Source organism: Eschrichtius robustus, chromosome 2 (genome assembly GCF_028021215.1).
Source record: "Eschrichtius robustus isolate mEscRob2 chromosome 2, mEscRob2.pri, whole genome shotgun sequence".
Lineage (NCBI taxonomy): Eukaryota > Metazoa > Chordata > Mammalia > Artiodactyla > Eschrichtiidae > Eschrichtius > Eschrichtius robustus.
Window position 1 is genome coordinate 25,777,052 of NC_090825.1, and position 18,937 is coordinate 25,795,988.

At 37.4% G+C, this 18,937-nt stretch overlaps 1 protein-coding gene across 2 annotated transcripts in view; it reads left to right on the top strand.

Moving 5' to 3' along the window:
* CDH6 (cadherin 6) overlaps positions 1-18,937 on the top strand; it is a 126,162-nt gene that overhangs the window by 64,335 nt on the left and 42,890 nt on the right. For both annotated transcript variants that reach the window (XM_068535178.1, XM_068535179.1), the window contains exon 2: positions 4,536-4,890. In XM_068535178.1, the coding sequence (XP_068391279.1) occupies positions 4,663-4,890 (228 nt within the window). In that variant the 5' untranslated portion in view covers positions 4,536-4,662. The remainder of the gene's footprint in view (positions 1-4,535; positions 4,891-18,937) is intronic.

Genomic DNA, 18,937 nt, shown 5'->3' on the forward strand with positions numbered 1-18,937 from the left:
AGCATATTAATTATTTGCAAATAAAAGGTGATTCCAAAGTACTCCAAGGAACTTGAAGACATTGTAGTTTGTCTTCTCATTCTATATCTCCTATGAAATATTTTTACATTATTAATTTCCAATGATCTAGTGGAAAAGATTTTGCTAATCAAAGGAAAACTTCAGCCCAGCTTCTGCCATTAATTATCACATATTCTAAATTGGTAGACCCTGAATTAATGAGGCCCAGGCTTCTTCTAACTGGCATGCATTAAAATAAAAGCTGAACTTGACTATGTACCCTTGTGAAGATTGAAGTATATATGCATATTGGCTGCCAGGCAAATAAATTTTCAAAGTATGTAATTATCAATGTTATGTGGGCTTTGCCCCACTATCCATAAACATCTTAATTACCTTCTACACATGACTAAGAAAAGGCTTCTGCAAAGATTCAAACTATTGCCTATAAGAAATAGAAATCCCATAGTATGAGTGTGTTTCATGTTTGGTAATTGCAATCATTGTTGCTTTTGTTGTGGTCATCCATGTACAATGCTTGGTGTCAGTCTATTTATCTCTTGTAAAAATAAAATACAGTGTGTGTGTGTGAAAAAAATAATAATAATAATAGGGTTGTTTGTCATGAGATTAAATGAGCTGATATATGTAAAGTGCTTAGAATAAATAGTTCTAGGTTAAAAAAAAAAAAAAAAGAAAAGAAATAGAAATCCACCCCCCCAAAAAAAAAACAGATTCCAGCAAAAAGAAAATAAAAAGTAGAGACTTGGTCTATTAAGTAATCTTTTAACTTCATTGCGAAACTGTCATTGGGCTGTAATTAGGCAGGTCAAGTTTTATTTTTATAGAGTTTTTGATATCTCTAACTCATTTGCTGTTAATGCCATGAGGGGATGGGGGCAAAAAGATACAATATCCACATTGTTTTGTATTCTTTCCATTCCCACTGTCTAATCTTCTGGTTCTTTCCTTCTTGAATAACCATACCTGCAATTTTAAAATTCATTGTCTATGTAGGCCATTACTTTCTTGTCATTTTAGTTTACTTTCTGAGACCTACAGAATGAGCCAGCACATCTGATTACTACTTGCCATATGGTTTTCCTGTATTTTGACTGCTCAGAAGCCAGCGGCTTTCCCACATTTCTCAAAGTTGTGCTATACCAGGCCCTTTCCTTCCTTTCCTTGAACATATGGCCATTTAGCACCTTAAGAATCCTGTTTTTTGCATTTAAGGTCATGTTTGGAATATGGGGGTTTTTTTTCATTTCATATTTTTAGATTAAAATCTAAAATCTGTATATCATTAATTTCAACTATATCAAATTCTTATTCAATATAGTATCAGCATGTTAAATTACAAGAAGACATGTCTGTCCAGTCCCATTTTTGCAAGGGCAAAATTGCTACATTGAAGCTAGGTCTGATTTTTTTTCACCTGAATAAAGTAAAGATGATTTTCAAAACTTTAACAAAATGGAAAGGGGAAAAAAACACATAGATTGTATGAATGAGTCTGTCCTCCAGTGAACTTTCCTTTTTGCCATATTCTTCTTGAGGCAGGCAGTGGGCACAAAGCTTCTGCCTTCTCTGTTTCTACACCGGTACTGTGAAATACTGAATCAAATTCTACACAAAGGCAAACAATTAGCAAACGGACTAATTCTGATTTTTAAAGTGCTTCTATTCTTTAATTTTAAGAGAATTTGACTTGCTTGGAAATGCCTATTGAAACATAAAAAAGTATTTAAAGCCTAAGAGGTAACCAAGCTATCTTTTGCAGACTTTTGCAAGCTGCTGTAGATGGATTCTACACTTGTAATGCAAATAATAGTAACAATAGTAGTAATAATAATAACAACAGCTAATACGTATTAATACCTACTGAGTGCTAGGCACTGTTTTAAGTGCATGCAATGACTCATTTAATACATATATAACACCCTATGAGGTAGTTACTGTAATTACCCCATTTACAGAAGAAGAAACTAAGGTGCAGTGAAATCAAGCATTTTCCCCAATTCACAGCAATTTAAACCCAGGCGATCTGTCTCCAACATTGATAATCTTAATCACTATGCAATCCTGACTATTAAGAAGTGTTATATGAGAATTGCTAAGTTATATATTCAACAGTGTAGAGTTTGTTGGAGTTTTTTTTAACTATAGAATTTCACAGAGAAATCTATCCCTTTAAACACCAAATATGAGTGGATCATGGTGATTTTAGTAATTTTGCATATTGAGTTTTAACAAGGACACACCCTACCAAGTTGATACAAAAAGAGCTGGGTTATAGCAAAACTATATGTTCTACCATACTTGGAAACTCTGCTTAAATTTGTACCACTTTAAAAGCTTATTACCAGCCAAGCAGAAAAAAATATGAAATACTTGACATTTTGGTATCTGCGATATTAAAAAGAACTAATATTTAATAGTCAAGTGGCAACAGCTTGTAGAGTTTGCATACAACATCCACAGGGATCGATTTTTCTTTAAAATGGCCTTTAGGAGTCTGCCTTTTAAACAGCTGACACCTCCATTCTCTGCATCCCTCTTTCCTGCCAGCACTGTGGGCCACACACTGAGTGCAGCAGCAGATGTGTAATTCTTCACTGCAGGATTTGTCTATGCAAATAATGGAGAATGTGGAAAATTAAGAAAAATGTAATTTCCCCTGAATCAACTTCAGTGTAATCTCTACTACTAGAAATGAATAAATGTCTTTAGAGGGCTTTTCTCCGTATGGTCTCTCAGTCCCCTTTATATACCATCCACGAGAAGAGAGAAGAACCGTCGTTACCTAATCGATCATCAGTCATTCCACACCTGTACCAAGGCCACATAATGACAAATATAGTCACCTGGCATTTTTCCAGCATGACTAATTGTCACAGTACTAATTCACTCACCTGTGGAAGTTTCAACTTCCCCAGCCTGCTGTCAAGAAGATGCATAATAATGGAATAAAGGTTTAAAAATGCTGAACACTGTGAAATATTTCACTTATATTCCAACAGAAAACTTCCACTTAAACATGTGTTGGGTGGCTATAATTATTCATTGCTGAGGTTAAAAAAAAAAAAACTGGTCATATATACATTTACCTGGTAGAAAAATAGGAGAAAAGGGAACAAATCTTTTCTGACATAGAGGGAACAAAAATACTGATCAGATTACCTACAACCTGTTTCTTTATCTGCACTTATTTATTAACTGTACCAGCTTAATTACTGCTATGTTCTACATTACAAAGCCCTTCATTTTTTTATTAGTATTATTTAAGAAAATATGTTTTCTATATCAAATAGTAAAATGAAGGAGTAATTTATTGGATTTTTTTTCAAGAAACATGGGGAAGTTTAGGAAGGAGATATAGGCATGTATTACTTAATTTACATAAGATATTAAACCAAATTGTGACATCTTTGCCAAGCACTCTGGCCCGAGGATTTATTTCAAAGATAGGTTGTGTTTTTGAAAATTAGTATTTGTCATGGAAAATTATTACCGCAATTATAATATCTGACTTTTCTGAAGATCTTGCCGTCGATTGCCCTCACTGTGGTATTGAGGTATATCTGATGTACCTGTGAAAATTACATAGAAACTGTTGGACCAATTTTAATATATATACTTGGTTGCCTATGATACAAGTAAAATTTAGAGAGAAAAGCCCACCAGGATTTCCTAAAGAAATTTGAATAGAATTGTTCATTTTATTCTTTATTCTATTAAATACAAATTCCATAGGTTGTTCATTAACCCATCCTGTAGTGTTAATTGGGTTGTATGAGGAAAAAAGTTTCCTGGTCAAGTTTGGGAAATACTGGATTAAATGCAGGCTTATCATCATTGCTACAAAATTTCACTTCAGAAACATCAATATGTATAAAAAAAATTTTTTTAAGACAAAAAACTTCAAAAAAAACAACAAAAAAAGAAACCTCAATATGCTAATGAGCATCCTGAAGAGAAGGCATTAGGTCTTTTCCAACCTTATTTGACCCAGGCTGTTCCATCACAACACATATCCGAAGCCAAGAGCCTGCAGAACAAGCTTCTGCCTCCACATCACAGGTGCTCGATACAGTGTAGCGAAACTTCAGCATTATCCACTTTCAATTGAATCAAAACTGTCTGTGATATTCTTTCATGAGGATAAATATGCAAATAGAATCAGAAACACAAACTCATTTCTTCAAACCAGATCTCAACCCACACACTCAGAGGTAAAATAGTAGTGAAATAATCCACTCTGGCATGTTGACCTACAGCAATGCTATTACTTAAAATAGGATTTTTATGTGATAGAAAAGGAGAGAGGAAAACAGCAGCTTCCTACTCGGAACACACCTTCCATTTAGCATATCTGAAAGACTGTTTTCCTCATTTCAAAATTGATAGACAATTTATTTTTTGTTGTTTTGCTATTCAAATTTATGTCCTCTTTTTTTCCCCAGAGCTTATTTGCTCTAACGCTGAATTTTAAGCATCTCTAAAAATGCTTAATATGTTATTATTCTTTCCAGATATCCTCTGAGAGCCAAGCCAAGAACATTAAGGAAGAGAGGAGGAATGAGGCTGGATAGAGTGCAGTGAAAACAGACACTTCAAGGAGAAGGGTACCCACTACTCAGACTGGACTGTGTCATCAAAATGAGAACTTACCGATACTTCTTGCTTCTCTTTTGGGTTGGCCAGCCCTACCCAACTTTCTCAACTCCACTATCTAAGAGGACTAGTGGTTTCCCGGCAAAGAAAAGGACCCTGGAGCTCTCTGGAAACAGCAAAAATGAGCTGAACCGTTCGAAAAGGAGCTGGATGTGGAATCAGTTCTTTCTGCTGGAGGAATACACAGGATCCGATTATCAGTATGTGGGCAAGGTAGGATTCCACTGGGCTCTTTGACATTCTGGTTTTAAAAGCCTGAAGAAGTTACTTCTCATAAATAGATGGGGAAGATGTGAAATATTCCCCCAGTACAGTAAGAATTGTTGCTTATCTGGTAAGACTTTTTTTTTTTTCACTTGAGTAGTTTCAGGAAGAAGACTGTAGCAAGAAGCTGAGAAATGTTAGCACTGCAGCAAAGAAAGAGAAATGCTTCCGTTGAAAACGAAACACCTACAACCAGCCGCATAGGATTATCATAAATCCTTGAATTTTTACTTTAGCTTGAAAAATGTGGTCCAGCTATTCTATAAAGTAGGATGTATTAAAAATAGGAATAGAGCGATTAAGCTGTAAGGAAAAGAGGTTTCCTTTTTCTCATTGTGAAAGGAAACGTTCTGAGCTTTAGTCCTTTGGCCACGTTCAAATTAACTATTTTTTAACTCTGCTACCTACAGCGCCATCCATTCTCTGACCAAATGGAGCCCTTTGTCCTCAAAACCCACCACTGCCTTAGATTTAGTTGTTACTGCTGTTTTGTCTTATCTCCAATAATTGGCAAGAGCCAGGCATTTCAAAACTTATGATTTAATTGTGGCAAGGTTCACAAAAGAGAAAAAATGGTTATGTAAAGGTGCTATTTCCGAATATCATCTGACCATTTTATTGACTCCAGAAAGTAAAATGAGGACGTATCGCTTATTACAGCCCTTCCAGATTACTGGAGCTGAGTCAGGGAAACAGCTTAGTTATACTGTCATCATGAGTTTCACTGAAATTTTATCATCAGCTACATTCCCATTGCAGAATATCTGCATCCCGCAAAGAAGTGAAAAAAGACAGGGACACAGGTTTGTACTTCGTAGGTTCTCTGTTTCAGAACATGGTATTGATAAGAAAAATAATTGTCATACATCCTTTACATAAACAAACTGGGAACAAACATAATAGAGATGATAAAATGTCTTTATGATTACAGCTACAATTTTAGAACATCTATATTTGGATATCACTCAAAAAGCATAAATTTTACAGATTCCAGGGACTGCATGTTCACACTTCAATCTGTTATCAAATATCCCTGAATAATCCTGTGCCAATATTCTCTTTTAGCATTTACCACAATAAATGAAGGAAAGCCATCCATGGCTTGGGCTGAGGTAACCAGGCATCGTTCCAGTGAAGTGAATTATTAATGTGGAATAAAGTAGGAGAGGAAGTGTTCAGTGAAGGGTGAACATCAACACGGATCCCCAAGGGTCTAACCTTGTATTTGCTATGAAATTCACACACTGTGTGACTGCTGAAGACTATCCACTTACTTGTACTTCACTCCATTTCCTCTGTGAAATTTGAATAGCACTACACTAACAAGGCTAAAAAATTATTGTAAAAAATAACAATAATCTTATCATCTTTAAAGCACTTTCTACAATACAAATAGCATTATTGTTATAGAAGATTACGTTTTTTAAAGTGCTGTATTTAAATAATTGATCCCCCCTTTCTTTTCTTTTTCTTCTCAAATTGTGATGCCATTTTACATAAAAATACATGTATTTTTAAAGAAAGGCCAGATATTTCAAAATACTAGAAGCAGCAATGGATAAAACCTCAGAAGAATCAGTTTTATGATTATAATTGTGTGAGGTAATATTGCCATGGGGAAAAATTGCGAGCTGTGGACTCAAGCAGATCTGAGGCTGCGTCGCTGTGCTGCCAATTGCCAGTTGTCTGGCCCACGGCAGGTTATTAACCTTTCCAGACTTTAGTTTCTTCATCTAGAAAATGCATGGAGCAATGCCTACCTACGGCATGGAGTTGCAGTGTAAAGTGAGACAAGAACTAGTGGCTGGCACGTAGTAGGTGCAGAAAGAAGTTATTGATGAAAACTCCATTGTATACACTCTATTAAATCTGTCTGTAATGCATGGAAGTGGATTACTGACTTTTATATCATTGAAAAAGTAAAATGATATAATTAACGGATCTCTCAGTGGCTGGCAAATGTAGAGGATTGTGGGAAAACCCCTTCACAATCACAGCTTCAGTTTGATTCGTTGGATTTGGATATTTTATTGGCAGCAAGATAAGTTTCCCTTCCTCATCATTATCTGCCCCTGCCCCAACTCCTTGAAGTTATAAACCATAAAAAATATACACTGGAAAAAAAAAAGTCAAGGGCAATAATTGAAGTTATCGTAGGTGCCAGCATTGCTACATCAGATGTATGTAAGAGGTGTTCCTGAACTATTGATAAGGCATTTTCCTGAATCTGTCTTTCGACTATCTGTTTTATCAACAGACAAAGGGATTAGACTACAACTTGTTTTTTACCACAATTAAACATAGACAAAAAATAAATATTTAAAAAGAATAAAAAAGGTTTGTTTCTCATGTGGCAACAGGTTGGTCCACTTTTAAAAGATTTGGAGTAAACAGGTACCTGACGAGATTATCCAAATCCACAAGGTCAAGAAATTTGGGGGAAAAAAAAAAAAATTAGACTATAGCAGAGGTTCCAAAACTTTTCTTGGTTCGCAATGCCTGTAACATCTCAATAATTTTTTCACAATGCCCTTAGGCCAAAAGAAATAATTAGGCCCAAACAACTTAATACGTATTTATGTTCTAACAAATAAGTAACCAAAAAAAACAATTAATAGCAAAAATAATATTTTCATTTCACTCTTAAATAACCAGTTACTTCCTGATGGAATGTGGGCACATATTGGACACTGCACAACTTCTCAGATTGGACACTGACCCCTGGTTTCCTTTTCCACATTGATTTTCACACGGTACTTGCTTTTTAACACGGGCACTGTGGGAAACCCATCTTCATTAATATATGACATCATCGAAAGGAATGTAGCATCACCTGCTGTTGAAACTGTGATCTACTCTGAGCTAGTAATTCGCAAGATGTCTGATAGCTCGTGTTGCTGTATTTCCCTCAAATTTTTAAAATATTTCCTGGTGCTGCAGTGAGTTCCCTGCCGCACCCCAGGGCACCTTGGTGCACACTCTGGGAACCATAGGAATGTGGTTAGATTGGTATATAAAGGTGTACAAAGGCTAATAGAACCTTAAATTGTGCCATTAGCCCTACTAAATAATAGCTACTTAGAGCCTATTCTTGAGACCTAAAACTGAAAAGGTTGATCTGTACATGTAACAGATAGAAGCATTAACTAAGGAAAAGTAATGTGGTTGAGCAAATACACTTAAAGTAGAAGAAAGAAGTTTTTACATTATAAGCAGCTGTTTATATGTGTGTTCCTTGGTTCCAGTTATTTGGAGGTAAGTCAATAGGGATGACAGTGACTTGACAATGGAGGAAAATGTGAGAATGGGTGTGGGAGCAAGAGGCTACCTGGTGTAGAAGGAGAAAAAGAAAGTCACATAAGCATCCAAGAAGCAGCAGAAGATGGAGTCTGGCGGCTGGAGTGACAATGAAGTGAATATACAAGATCATGCTTTAAAATTGAAGCACAGGGACTTCCCTGGTGGCACAGTGGTTAAGAATCCGCCTGCCTATGCAGGGGACGTGGGTTTGAGCCCTGGTCCAGGAAGATCCCACATGCCGTGGAGAAACTAAGCCCGTGCGCCACAACTACTGAGCCTGCGCTCTAGAGCCCGCAAGCCACAACTACTGAGCCCACCTGCCACAACTACAGCAGCTGGTGTGCCTAGAGCCCGTGCTCCGCAACAAGAGAAGCCACTGCAATGAGAAGCCCGAGCACTGCAAGGAAGAGTAGCCCCCGCTCGCTGCAACTAGAGAAAGCCCACGCGCAGCAACGAAGACCCAAAAATAGGTTAATAGCCAAAAATTAATTAATTAATTAATAATAATTTTAAAATTGAAGCACAAGCAAAGGTAGCAAGACCTTCCTTCTCATGCTATCTTAATGCTCCTCAGCATTTCTCTGTGTCCAGTAAGATAAACACAGAAACATGGACATGGCACAGCTGGGGAGGGATGCACTTGTAAATAGAAGTGAGGAAGGCCAGTTACAGCTGGAATATTGACAACCCAAACTCTGATTTATGAGACAATTCTCAACACCTCTACACACCTGAAAAGGTGGTGGTAGGTAGAGGTATCAGAGTAGAAAGAAGTGGTCTTATATTGGGTAAAGGTTTGTGAGCTTAAGATATAGATGTGGATACAGATACAGATAAGGAAGATGCTATTTTCTAAAACAGGGGTCCCAACCCCTGGGCCGCGCGGCCTGTTAGGAACCGGGCCACACAGCAGGAGGTGAGCGGCAGGCGGGCGCGCGGGCGAGAGAGCGAGCGAGCGAGCGAAGTTTCACCTGCCGCTCCCCATCGCTCGCGTTACCGCCTGAACCATCTACCGCCCCCGCCGCCGCCCCGCCGCCAGGGAGAAATCGTCTTCCGCGAAACCGGTCCCTGGTGCCAAAAAGGTTGGGGACCGATGTTCTAAAATACATACCCATTTGGGGGAACTTTTATGCTGATTTAGCATAAGTGGCATCTGTGTCTGGGAGCTTGTTAGAACTTTAGACTCTTAGGCCCCACCTGAGATCTATTGAATCAGAATCTGCTTTTCAACAAAAGCAGAATTTTAGGTGAATTTTATGCATATTAAAATTTGAGAAGTGCTGCTTTTAACAATATGTACGTTGGCCTGGGTCTCACTTCCCCAGAGATTCTGATTTAGTTGGTTTTTAATTAAGTATTTACGATTCAAATATGTGGCGAAACTTGAGAACCATTGCCCTAGGAGAATATTATTGGCAATAATTATAATTAGATGTGGCAAGCTCAGTGATAAAATGGGCATCCCCAAAGTATTGTGGAAATATAAAGGAGAGGGGCCACCTGGGCTCGGGCGTTCACCAGAGCTTCCTAGAGACAGTGATGGTGTTGGGACCACATCTTAAGGGAAAAGCAGGTGTTAGCCCATCTGGCAGAGGGAGAATTACCAGGACTTCCCAATTAACTGGATGCAGAAGCCAAAGGAGAGAATGCAGGTGGTTCAAAACGTCGGAGATTTCAAGATAGAACAATCAGGATAGTGAAAGTGTCACTGATGCTGGCACAGAAAACAGAAGGAGGTACATATTTTCTTGTCAAGGGCTAAAGGAAAGAGTATTTGATTTTATGCAGAATCACTTAGATTATCTTTGGCTTTATGTAAGCTGAATAGAAAAATAAGAGGGAAGCACTGTAATTCCACATTTTCAGAAAACCCCATGCCCCTTCTTCCAGCTTTACATAATATAGCAATTCCTTGACAATAGCTGGTATATAGTCTAAGATTAAATTCAATAAGAAAAAAACATAGGTAGATATAGCTTAGGTTTTGAAGACATGGTTATTCATTAATATAAGAATGAATATATTTAAAATCTCAAAACTATGCACAATTTTAGGCAAAAGATTCGCATGTTATCATTAAACAGCCCACAGCAACACTTAATTTCCTTGTCTCCTCCATTTTATCCCTCACAATGTTCTTAATCCTCTCCTTCCACACCATGTATAGGTAAAACTAGTCTCCATTAGAGGCATTGGAGATGCTTCTATTTTTAGCAGCATATCAAGACATCTGTTTTTATGGAACTTGATAAACCATATATTTCATAGATATTTTCTGATGTTAGCTTTTTGGAAGTTGGTGATGGTTTCTTTTTTTTTTTCAATCTGAAATTTTTTTTTTATTCCTAATATGATTTATCTATGCCTGCCCTCTTGGTTTCTTCATTAGTCTTGCTCAAAATCTTCCTATTTTGTCTTTTCTTTTTTTTTTTCTTGAAATTTTGAATTTTATTTTATTTATTTTTTTATACAGGAGGTTCTTATTAGTCATCCATTTTATACATGTTAGTGTATACATGTCAATCCCAATCTCCCAATTCATCCCATCCCCACCCCCACCCCCTGCCGCTTTCCCCCCTTGGTGTCCATACGTTTGTTCTCTACATTTGTGTCTCAACTTCTGCCCTGCAAACCGGTTCATCTCTACCATTCTTCTAGGTTCCACATATATGTGTTAATGTACGATATTTGTTTTTCTCTTTCTGACTTACTTCACTCCGTATGACAGTCTCTAGATCCATCCACGTCTCTACAAATGACCCAATTTCATTCGTTTTTATGGCTGAGTAATATTCCACTGTATATATGTACCACATTTTCTTTATCCATTCGTCTGTCGATGGACATTTAGGCTGCTTCCATGACCTGGCTATTGTAAATAGTGCTGCAATGAACATTGGAGTGCATGTGTCTTTTTGAATTATGGTTTTCTCTGGGTATATGCCTAGTAGTGGGATTGCTCGGTCATATGGTAATTCTATTTTTAGTTTTTTAAGGAAACTCCATACTGTTCTCCATAGTGGCTGTATCAAGTTACGTTCCCACCAACAGTGCAAGAGGGTCCCCTTTTCTTCACACCCTCTCCAGCATTTGTTGTTTGTAGATATTCTGATGATGCCCATTCTAACTGGTGTGAGGTGATACTTCATTGTAGTTTTGATTTGCATTTCTCTAATAAGTAGAGATGTTGAGCAGCTTTTCATGTGCTTCTTGGCCATCTGTACGTCTCCTTTGGAGAAATGTCTATTTAGGTCTTCTGCCCATTTTTGGATTGGGTTGTTTGTTTTTTTAATATTGAGTTGCATGAGCTGTTTATATATTTTGGAGATTAATCCTTTGTCCGTTGATTCATTTGCAAATATTTTCTCCCATTCTGAGAGTTGTCTTTTCATCTTGTTTATGGTTTCCTTTGCTTTGCAAAAGCTTTTAAGTTTCATTAGGTCCCATTTTTTTATTTCCATTACTCTAGGAAGTGGATCAAAAAAGATCTTGCTGTGATTTATGTCAAAGAGTGTTCTGCCTATGTTTTCCTCTAAGAGTTTTATAGTGTCCGGTTTTACATTTAGGTCTCTAATCCATTTTGAGTTTATTTTTGTGTATGGTGTTAGGGAGTGTTCTAATTTCATTCTTTTACATGTAGCTGTCTGGTTTTCCCAGCACCACTTATTGAAGAGACTGTCTTTTCTCCATTGTATATCCTTGCCTCCTTTGTCATAGATTAGTTGACCATAGGTGCGTGGGTTTATCTCTGGGCTTTCTATCTTGTTCCATTGATCTATATTTCTGTTTCTGTGCCAGTACCATATTGTCTTGATTACCATAGCTTTGTAGTATAGTCTGAAGTCAGGGAGTCTGATTCCTCCAGCTCCGATTTTTTCCCTCAAGACTGCTTTGGCTATTCGGGGTCTTTTGTGTCTCCATACAAATTTAAAGATTTTTTTGTTCTAGTTCTGTAAAAAATGCCATTGGTAGTTTGATAGGGATTGCATTGAATTTGTAGATTGCTTTGAGTAGTATAGTCATTTTCACAATATTGATTCTTCCAATCCAAGAACATGGTATATCTCTCCATCTGTTGGTATCATCTTTAATTTCTTTCATCAATGTCATAGTTTTCTGCATACAGGTCTTTTGTCTCCCTAGATAGGTTTATTCCTAGGTATTCTATTATTTTTGTTGCAATGGTAAATGGGAGAGTTTCCTTAATTTCTCTTTCAGATTTTTCATCATTAGTGTATAGGAATTCAAGAGATTTCTGTGCATTGATTTTGTATCCTGCAACTTTACCAAATTCATTGATTAGCTCTAGTAGTTTTCTGGTGGCATCTTTAGGATTCTCTATGTATAGTTATCATGTCATCTGCAAACAGTGACAGTTTTACTTCTTCTTTTCCAATTTGGATTCCTTTTATTTCTTTCTCTTCTCTGACTGCCATGGCTAGGACTTCCAAAACTATGTTGAATAATAGTGGTGAGACTGGACATCCTTGTCTTGTTCCTGATCTTAGAAGAAATGGTTTCAGTTTTTCACCATTGAGAATGATGTTTGCTGTGGGTTTGTCGTATATGACCTTTGTTATGTTGAGGTAGGTTCCCTCTATGCCCACTTTCTGGAGAGTTTTTATCATAAATGGGTGTTGAATTTTGTCCAAAGCTTTTTCTGCATCTATTGAGATGATCATATGGTTTTTATTCTTCAATTTGTTAATATGGTGTATCACATTGATTGATTCGCGTATGTTGAAGAATCCTTGCATTCCTCGGATAAATCCCACTTGATCATAGTGTATGATCCTTTTAATGTGTTGTTGGATTCTGTTTGCTAGTATTTTGTTGAGGATTTTTGCATCTATATTCATCAGTGATATTGGTCTGTAATTTTCTTTCTTTGTAGTGTCTTTGTCTGGTTTTGGTATCAGGGTGATGGTGGCCTCATAGAATGAGTTTGGGAGTGTTCCCTCCTCTGCAATTTTTTGGAAGAGTTTGAGAAGGATGGGTGTTAGCTCTTCTCTAAATATTTGATTGAATTCACATGTGAAGCCATCTGGTCCTGGGTTTTTGTTTGTTGCAAGATTTTTAATCACAGTTTCAATTTCATTACCTGTGATTTTTCTGTTCATATTTTCTATTTCTTCCTGGTTTAGTCTTGGAAGGTTATACCTTTATAAGAATTTGTCCATTTCTTGCAGGTTGTCCATTTTATTGGCATAGAGTTGCTTGTACTACTCTCTTAAGATGCTTTGTATTTCTGCGGTGTCTTTTGTAACTTCTCCTTTTTCATTTCTAATGTTATTGATTTGAGTCCTCTCCCTCTTTTTCTTGATGAGTCTGCCTAATTGTTTATCAATTTTGTTTATCTTCTCAAAGAACCAGCTTTTAGTTTTATTGATCTTTGCTATCGTTTTCTTTGTTTCTATTTCATTTATTTCTGCTCTGATCTTTATGATTTCTTTCCTTCTGCTAACTTTGGGTTTTGTTTGTTCTTCTTTCTCTAGTTCCTTTAGGTGTAACGTTAGATTGTTTATTTGAGATTTTTCTTGTTTCTTGAGGTAGGCTTGTATAGCTATAAACTTCCCTCTTAGAACTGCTTTTGCTGCATCCCATAGGTTTTGGATCGACGTGTTTTCATTGTCATTTGTCTCTAGGTATTTTTTGATTTCCTCTTTGATTTCTTCAGTGATCTCTTGGTTATTTAGTAATGTATTGTTTAACCTCCATGTGTTTTTGTTTTTTACGTTTTTTTCCCCTATAATTGATTTCTAATCTCATAGCATTGTGGTCAGAAAAGATGCTTGATATGATTTCAATTTTCTTAAATTTACTGAGGCTTGATTTGTGACCCAAGATGTGATCTATCCTAGAGAATGTTCCGTGCACACTTGGGAAGAAAGTGTAATCTGCTGTTTTTGGATGGAATGTCCTATAAATATCAATTAAATCTATCAGGTCTATTGTGTCATTTAAATCTTATGTTTCCTTTTTAATTTTCTGTTTGGATGACCTGTCCATTGGTGTAAGTGAGGTGTTAAAGTCCCCCACTATTATTGTGTTACTGTCAATTTCCTCTTTTATAGCTGTTAGCAGTTGCCTTATGTATTGAGGTGCTCCTATGTTGGGTGCATATATATTTATAATTGTCATATCTTCTTCTTGGATTGATCCCTTGATCATTATGTAGTGTCCTTCCTGGTCTTGTCTCTTGTAACATTCTTTATTTTAAAGTCTATTTTATCTGATATGAGTATAGCTACTCCAGCTTTCTTTTGATTTCCATTTGCATGGAATATCTTTTTCCATCCCCTCACTTTCAGTCTGTATGTGTTTCTAGGTCTGAAGTGAGTCTCTTGTAGACAGCATATATATGGGTCTTGTTTTTGTATCCATTCAGCAAGCCTGTGTCTTTTGGTTTGAGCATTTAATCCATTCACGTTTAAGGTAATTATTGATATGTATGTTCCTATTACCATTTTCTTAATTGTTTTGGGTTTGTTTTTGTAGGTCCTTTTCTTCTCTTGTGTTTCCCACTTAGAGAAGTTCCTTTAGCATTTGTTGTAGAGCTGGTTTGGTGGTGCTGAATTCTCTTAGCTTTTGTTTGTCTGTAAAGCTTTTGATTTCTCCATCAAATCTGAACAAGATCCTTGTTGGGTAGAGTAATCTTGGTTGTAGGTTCTTCCCTTACATCACTTTAAATATATCATGCCACTCCCTTCTGGCTTGTAGAGTTTCTGCTGAGAAATCAGTTGTTAACCTTATGGGAGTTCCCTTGTATGTTATTTGTCATTTTTCCCTTGCTGCTTTCAATAATTTTTCTTTGTCTTTAATTTTTGCCACTTTGATTACTATGTGTCTTGGCGTGTTTCTCCTTGGGTTTATCCTGTATGGGACTCTCTGCGCTTCCTGGACTTGGGTGGCTATTTCCTTTCCCATGTTAGGGAAGTTTTCGACTGTAGTCTCTTCAAATATTTTCTCTGGTCCTTTCTCTCTCTCTTCTCCTTCTGGGACCCCTATAACGCGAATGTTGTTGCATTTAATGTTGTCCCAGAGGTCTCTTAGACTGTCTTCATTTCTTTTCATTCTTTTTTCTTTATTCTGTTCCACAGCAATGAATTCCACCATTCTGTCTTCCAGGTCACTTATCCATTCTTCTGCCTCAGTTATTCTGCTATTGATTCCTTCTAGTGTAGTTTTCATTTCAGTTATTGTATTGTTCATCCCTGTTTGTTTGTTCTTTAATTCTTCTAGGTCTTTGTTAAACATTTCTTGCATCTTCTCGATCTTTGCCTCCATTCTTTCTCTGAGGTCCTGGATCATCTTGACTATCATTATTCTGAATTCTTTTTCTGGAGGATTGCCTATGCCTATCTCCATTTCATTTAGTTGTTTTTCTCGGGTTTTATCTTGTTCCTTCATCTGGTACATAGCCCTCTGCCTTTTCATCTTGTCTATCTTTCTGTGAATGTGGTTTTTGTTCCACAGGCTGCAGGATTGTAGTTCTTCTTGCTTCTGCTGTCTGCCCTCTGGTGGATGAGGCTATCTAAGAGGCTTGTGCAAGTTTCCTGATGGGAGGGACTGGTGGTGGGTAGAGCTGGCTGTTGCTCTGGTGGGCAGAGCTCAGTAAAACTTTAATCCGCTTGTCTCCTGATGGGTGGGGCTGGGTTCCCTCCCTGTTGGTTGTTTGGCCTGAGGCAACCCAACACTGGAGCCTACCCGGCTCTTTGGTGGGGCTAATGGTCGACTCTGGGAGGGCTCACCCCAAGGAATACTTCCCAGAACTTCTGCTGCCAGTGTCCTTGTCTTCACAGTGAGACACAGCCACCCCCTGCCTCTGCAGGAGACCCTCCAACACTAGCAGGTATGTCTGGCTCAGTCTCCTATGGGGTCACTGCTCCTTCCCCTGGGTCCTGATGCACACTCTACTTTTTGTGTGCCCTCGAAGAGTGGAGTCTCTGTTTCCCCCAGTCCAGTTGAAGTCCTGCAATCAAATCCCGCTAGCCTTCAAAGTCTGATTCTCTAGGAATTCCTCCTCCCGTTGCCGGACCCCCAGATTGGGCAGCCTGACGTGGGGCTCAGAACCTTCACTCCAGTGGGTGGACTTCTGTAGTATAAGTGTTCTCCAGTTTGTGAGTCACCCACCCAGCAGTTATGGGATTTGATTTTATTGTGATTGCGCCCCTCCTACCATCTCATTGTGGGTTCTCCTTTGTCTTTGGATGTGGGGTATCTTTTTTGGTGAGTTCCAGTGTCTTCCTGTCGATGACTGTTCAGCAGTTAGTTGTGATTCTGGTGTTCTCGCAAGAGGGAGTGAGAGCACATCCTTCTACTCTGCCATCTTGGTGATGGTTTTCTTGGGGGAATTTTTCCAAAAATTGATATGCTGTGCTTTTTAAAATATCATGAAAATTTGGGTTCTCTTTGATGCTCTAATGTACAGGTCCTCCTAATATGCCTTTCTCTTGAGTTGTTAATGTCTACCCAATTCAATGAGCCACTAGTCGTCGGATAATTAGACAGTAATGTTTTAACAGCCCATAAAAATAAAAGTTGTCAGCCATATACACCTTTAAAATTAGGAATGAACAATTATTTGTTCCTAATTACGTAATCCAAATTCAGTCAACATAAAGCAATATTTTATTCATCTGAAAGACCATTTAAAAGATGCTGTCATTAAAAGATTGCTTTCTTTTATTCCTTTTTTTTTTTTTAAAGAGCATAAACTTAGGAGTAGAGACCTCCTAAGGTGATTCAGAGACTAATTAACCACTGCTGCTTAAACAGGAGCATCAGATTAAAGCATCTTCATAGCTAACACTTACTGAGTATTGTTTTGTTCCAGACACTCTGCTAAGTGCTTCAGGTGTACTATTGCAATGTATCCTCACCAGTGAGGGTTCCGCTGTAATCCCTGTTTTACAGAGGAGTAAACTAAGGCTCAGATTGGGCCAGTACTTTAGCCCAAGATCTCAGACTGCTAGAACCTGGCAGTCGACCTCTGTCTGACCTCACAAGTACTCAGTTATATCCCCTACCCTGTGCATCCACTACTTCACAGAGACATTTTGAGGCACAAATGAAGAAACAGTCCTAGAATATGCTTTGGCATTCAATGATTGCATTCAACTCAATACCACAAATACCTACTGAGGACCTGCTGTGTGAAACCCAAGGGTAGAGAGAAACAGAAAAAAATTTTAGAGACTACTTTTAAAGAGCTACACAGATGTGTTGCATTATTGTTCCATGCATTCTTTTTAATTTTTCTTGTTTTAATTTCCAGAACACATCAGTGTTATTCAAAATAGTTATAGGTCAGCATTTTAAAATTAGATATTCAATTAGTGGTGTTTCTGGTCATCATGATGAAAAAGTCACTTTTCTTTTTATTTCCCTTGATAACCTTCTCTAAACTTCTGTTCTGATTCAGTCACCTGCAATAATCTTTTCTCCCTGTGTCAGGACAAGTGCCTCGGGCACATCTCTCTTCTTCATCATTTAAATTTAATGCTCAGACATTTAACATTTTCATATTTCAACTGGTTAGTGTATTTAAGAGAACGTGCCTTCACTTGCTCCTTGAACGTACTTTTAAAAAATGTTTAAGGAAGTAACTTCCCAACTGTCAATAACTGGCGCTAATGCTGATTTTGTTTCCACTGTCGGCCAACTGATTTCACTTTCTTTATGACAAAAGCTTCAATTTGCTATTTTATGCTTAAGAAAATGTCCTGTGTAACAGCAGTTCTCTCTCAGAGTCTTAAACCTCCCTCTCTGCAGTCACTCACATGGAGAGCAGAAGAGTTAGAATGTCTGACCTTGGTCATAAACCCAAAGGCACTGTTTGGCTACCTGGGTCACACAAGCGGAGTAAGGTATAGAAAGCCAAACAAGGACCCAATCCCAAATCCTCCAACTTCCATGTTATTATGCCTGTGGACTCCTATATCCTCTGCTTATAATTCAATTTGCTGAAAAAAATGTTGAACAAAAGAGAGTTAAAGTCAAGTTGAACAAAAGAGAGTTAAAGGTTCAAATCCTTTCCATTCCCACTGAGTTATTTTGCCTCCGTGCTCCACAAGCCAAACAGAGCTAAAGGCTGTCAGAAGGTTATAGAGACTCTGCATGCTCGTTATAACAAACCCGCCAGAATCTAACCTATGGACATTGTTAAGTATTTCTTTACTCATCACCTTAATTTGTTTATGAAACCATGTAAATATTTGATTTGCACCAGAGTTCTTCATTTTTTGTCATGTATGGGTCCACCCTAGCAGAATGGGAATATAAATATACAGAATGCCAACATCCCAGTTTACATGTCTTTTAAAATCAAAATCCCTAATTATCATTTTGATTGACTCATTTCAAAAATCAGTTAAAAATCCCTGACATATTGTCAGTCAATGGTCAAAATATTCTTAAACCACTGATTTTCTTCATTTCCATTGATGTGAATTAGTACATTATTTTAAATATGAGAAACTAAGAATATATTGTAACAAGAATTATAAATTTAACTTTTTAGAGTGCCCTACCTCTAGTCAAAATTAAAAGCTGTCTTTCTAATATTCTACCCTTTTCTACCAAAAATAAATGGGTTTTTGGAAGGGGTTCTGCCTTTAACAACCTTCATCAAATTTAGAGATTATGTTTAGATGTTAATGTATCATTGGAACCTCAAGGATTCAACTCTTTTTGT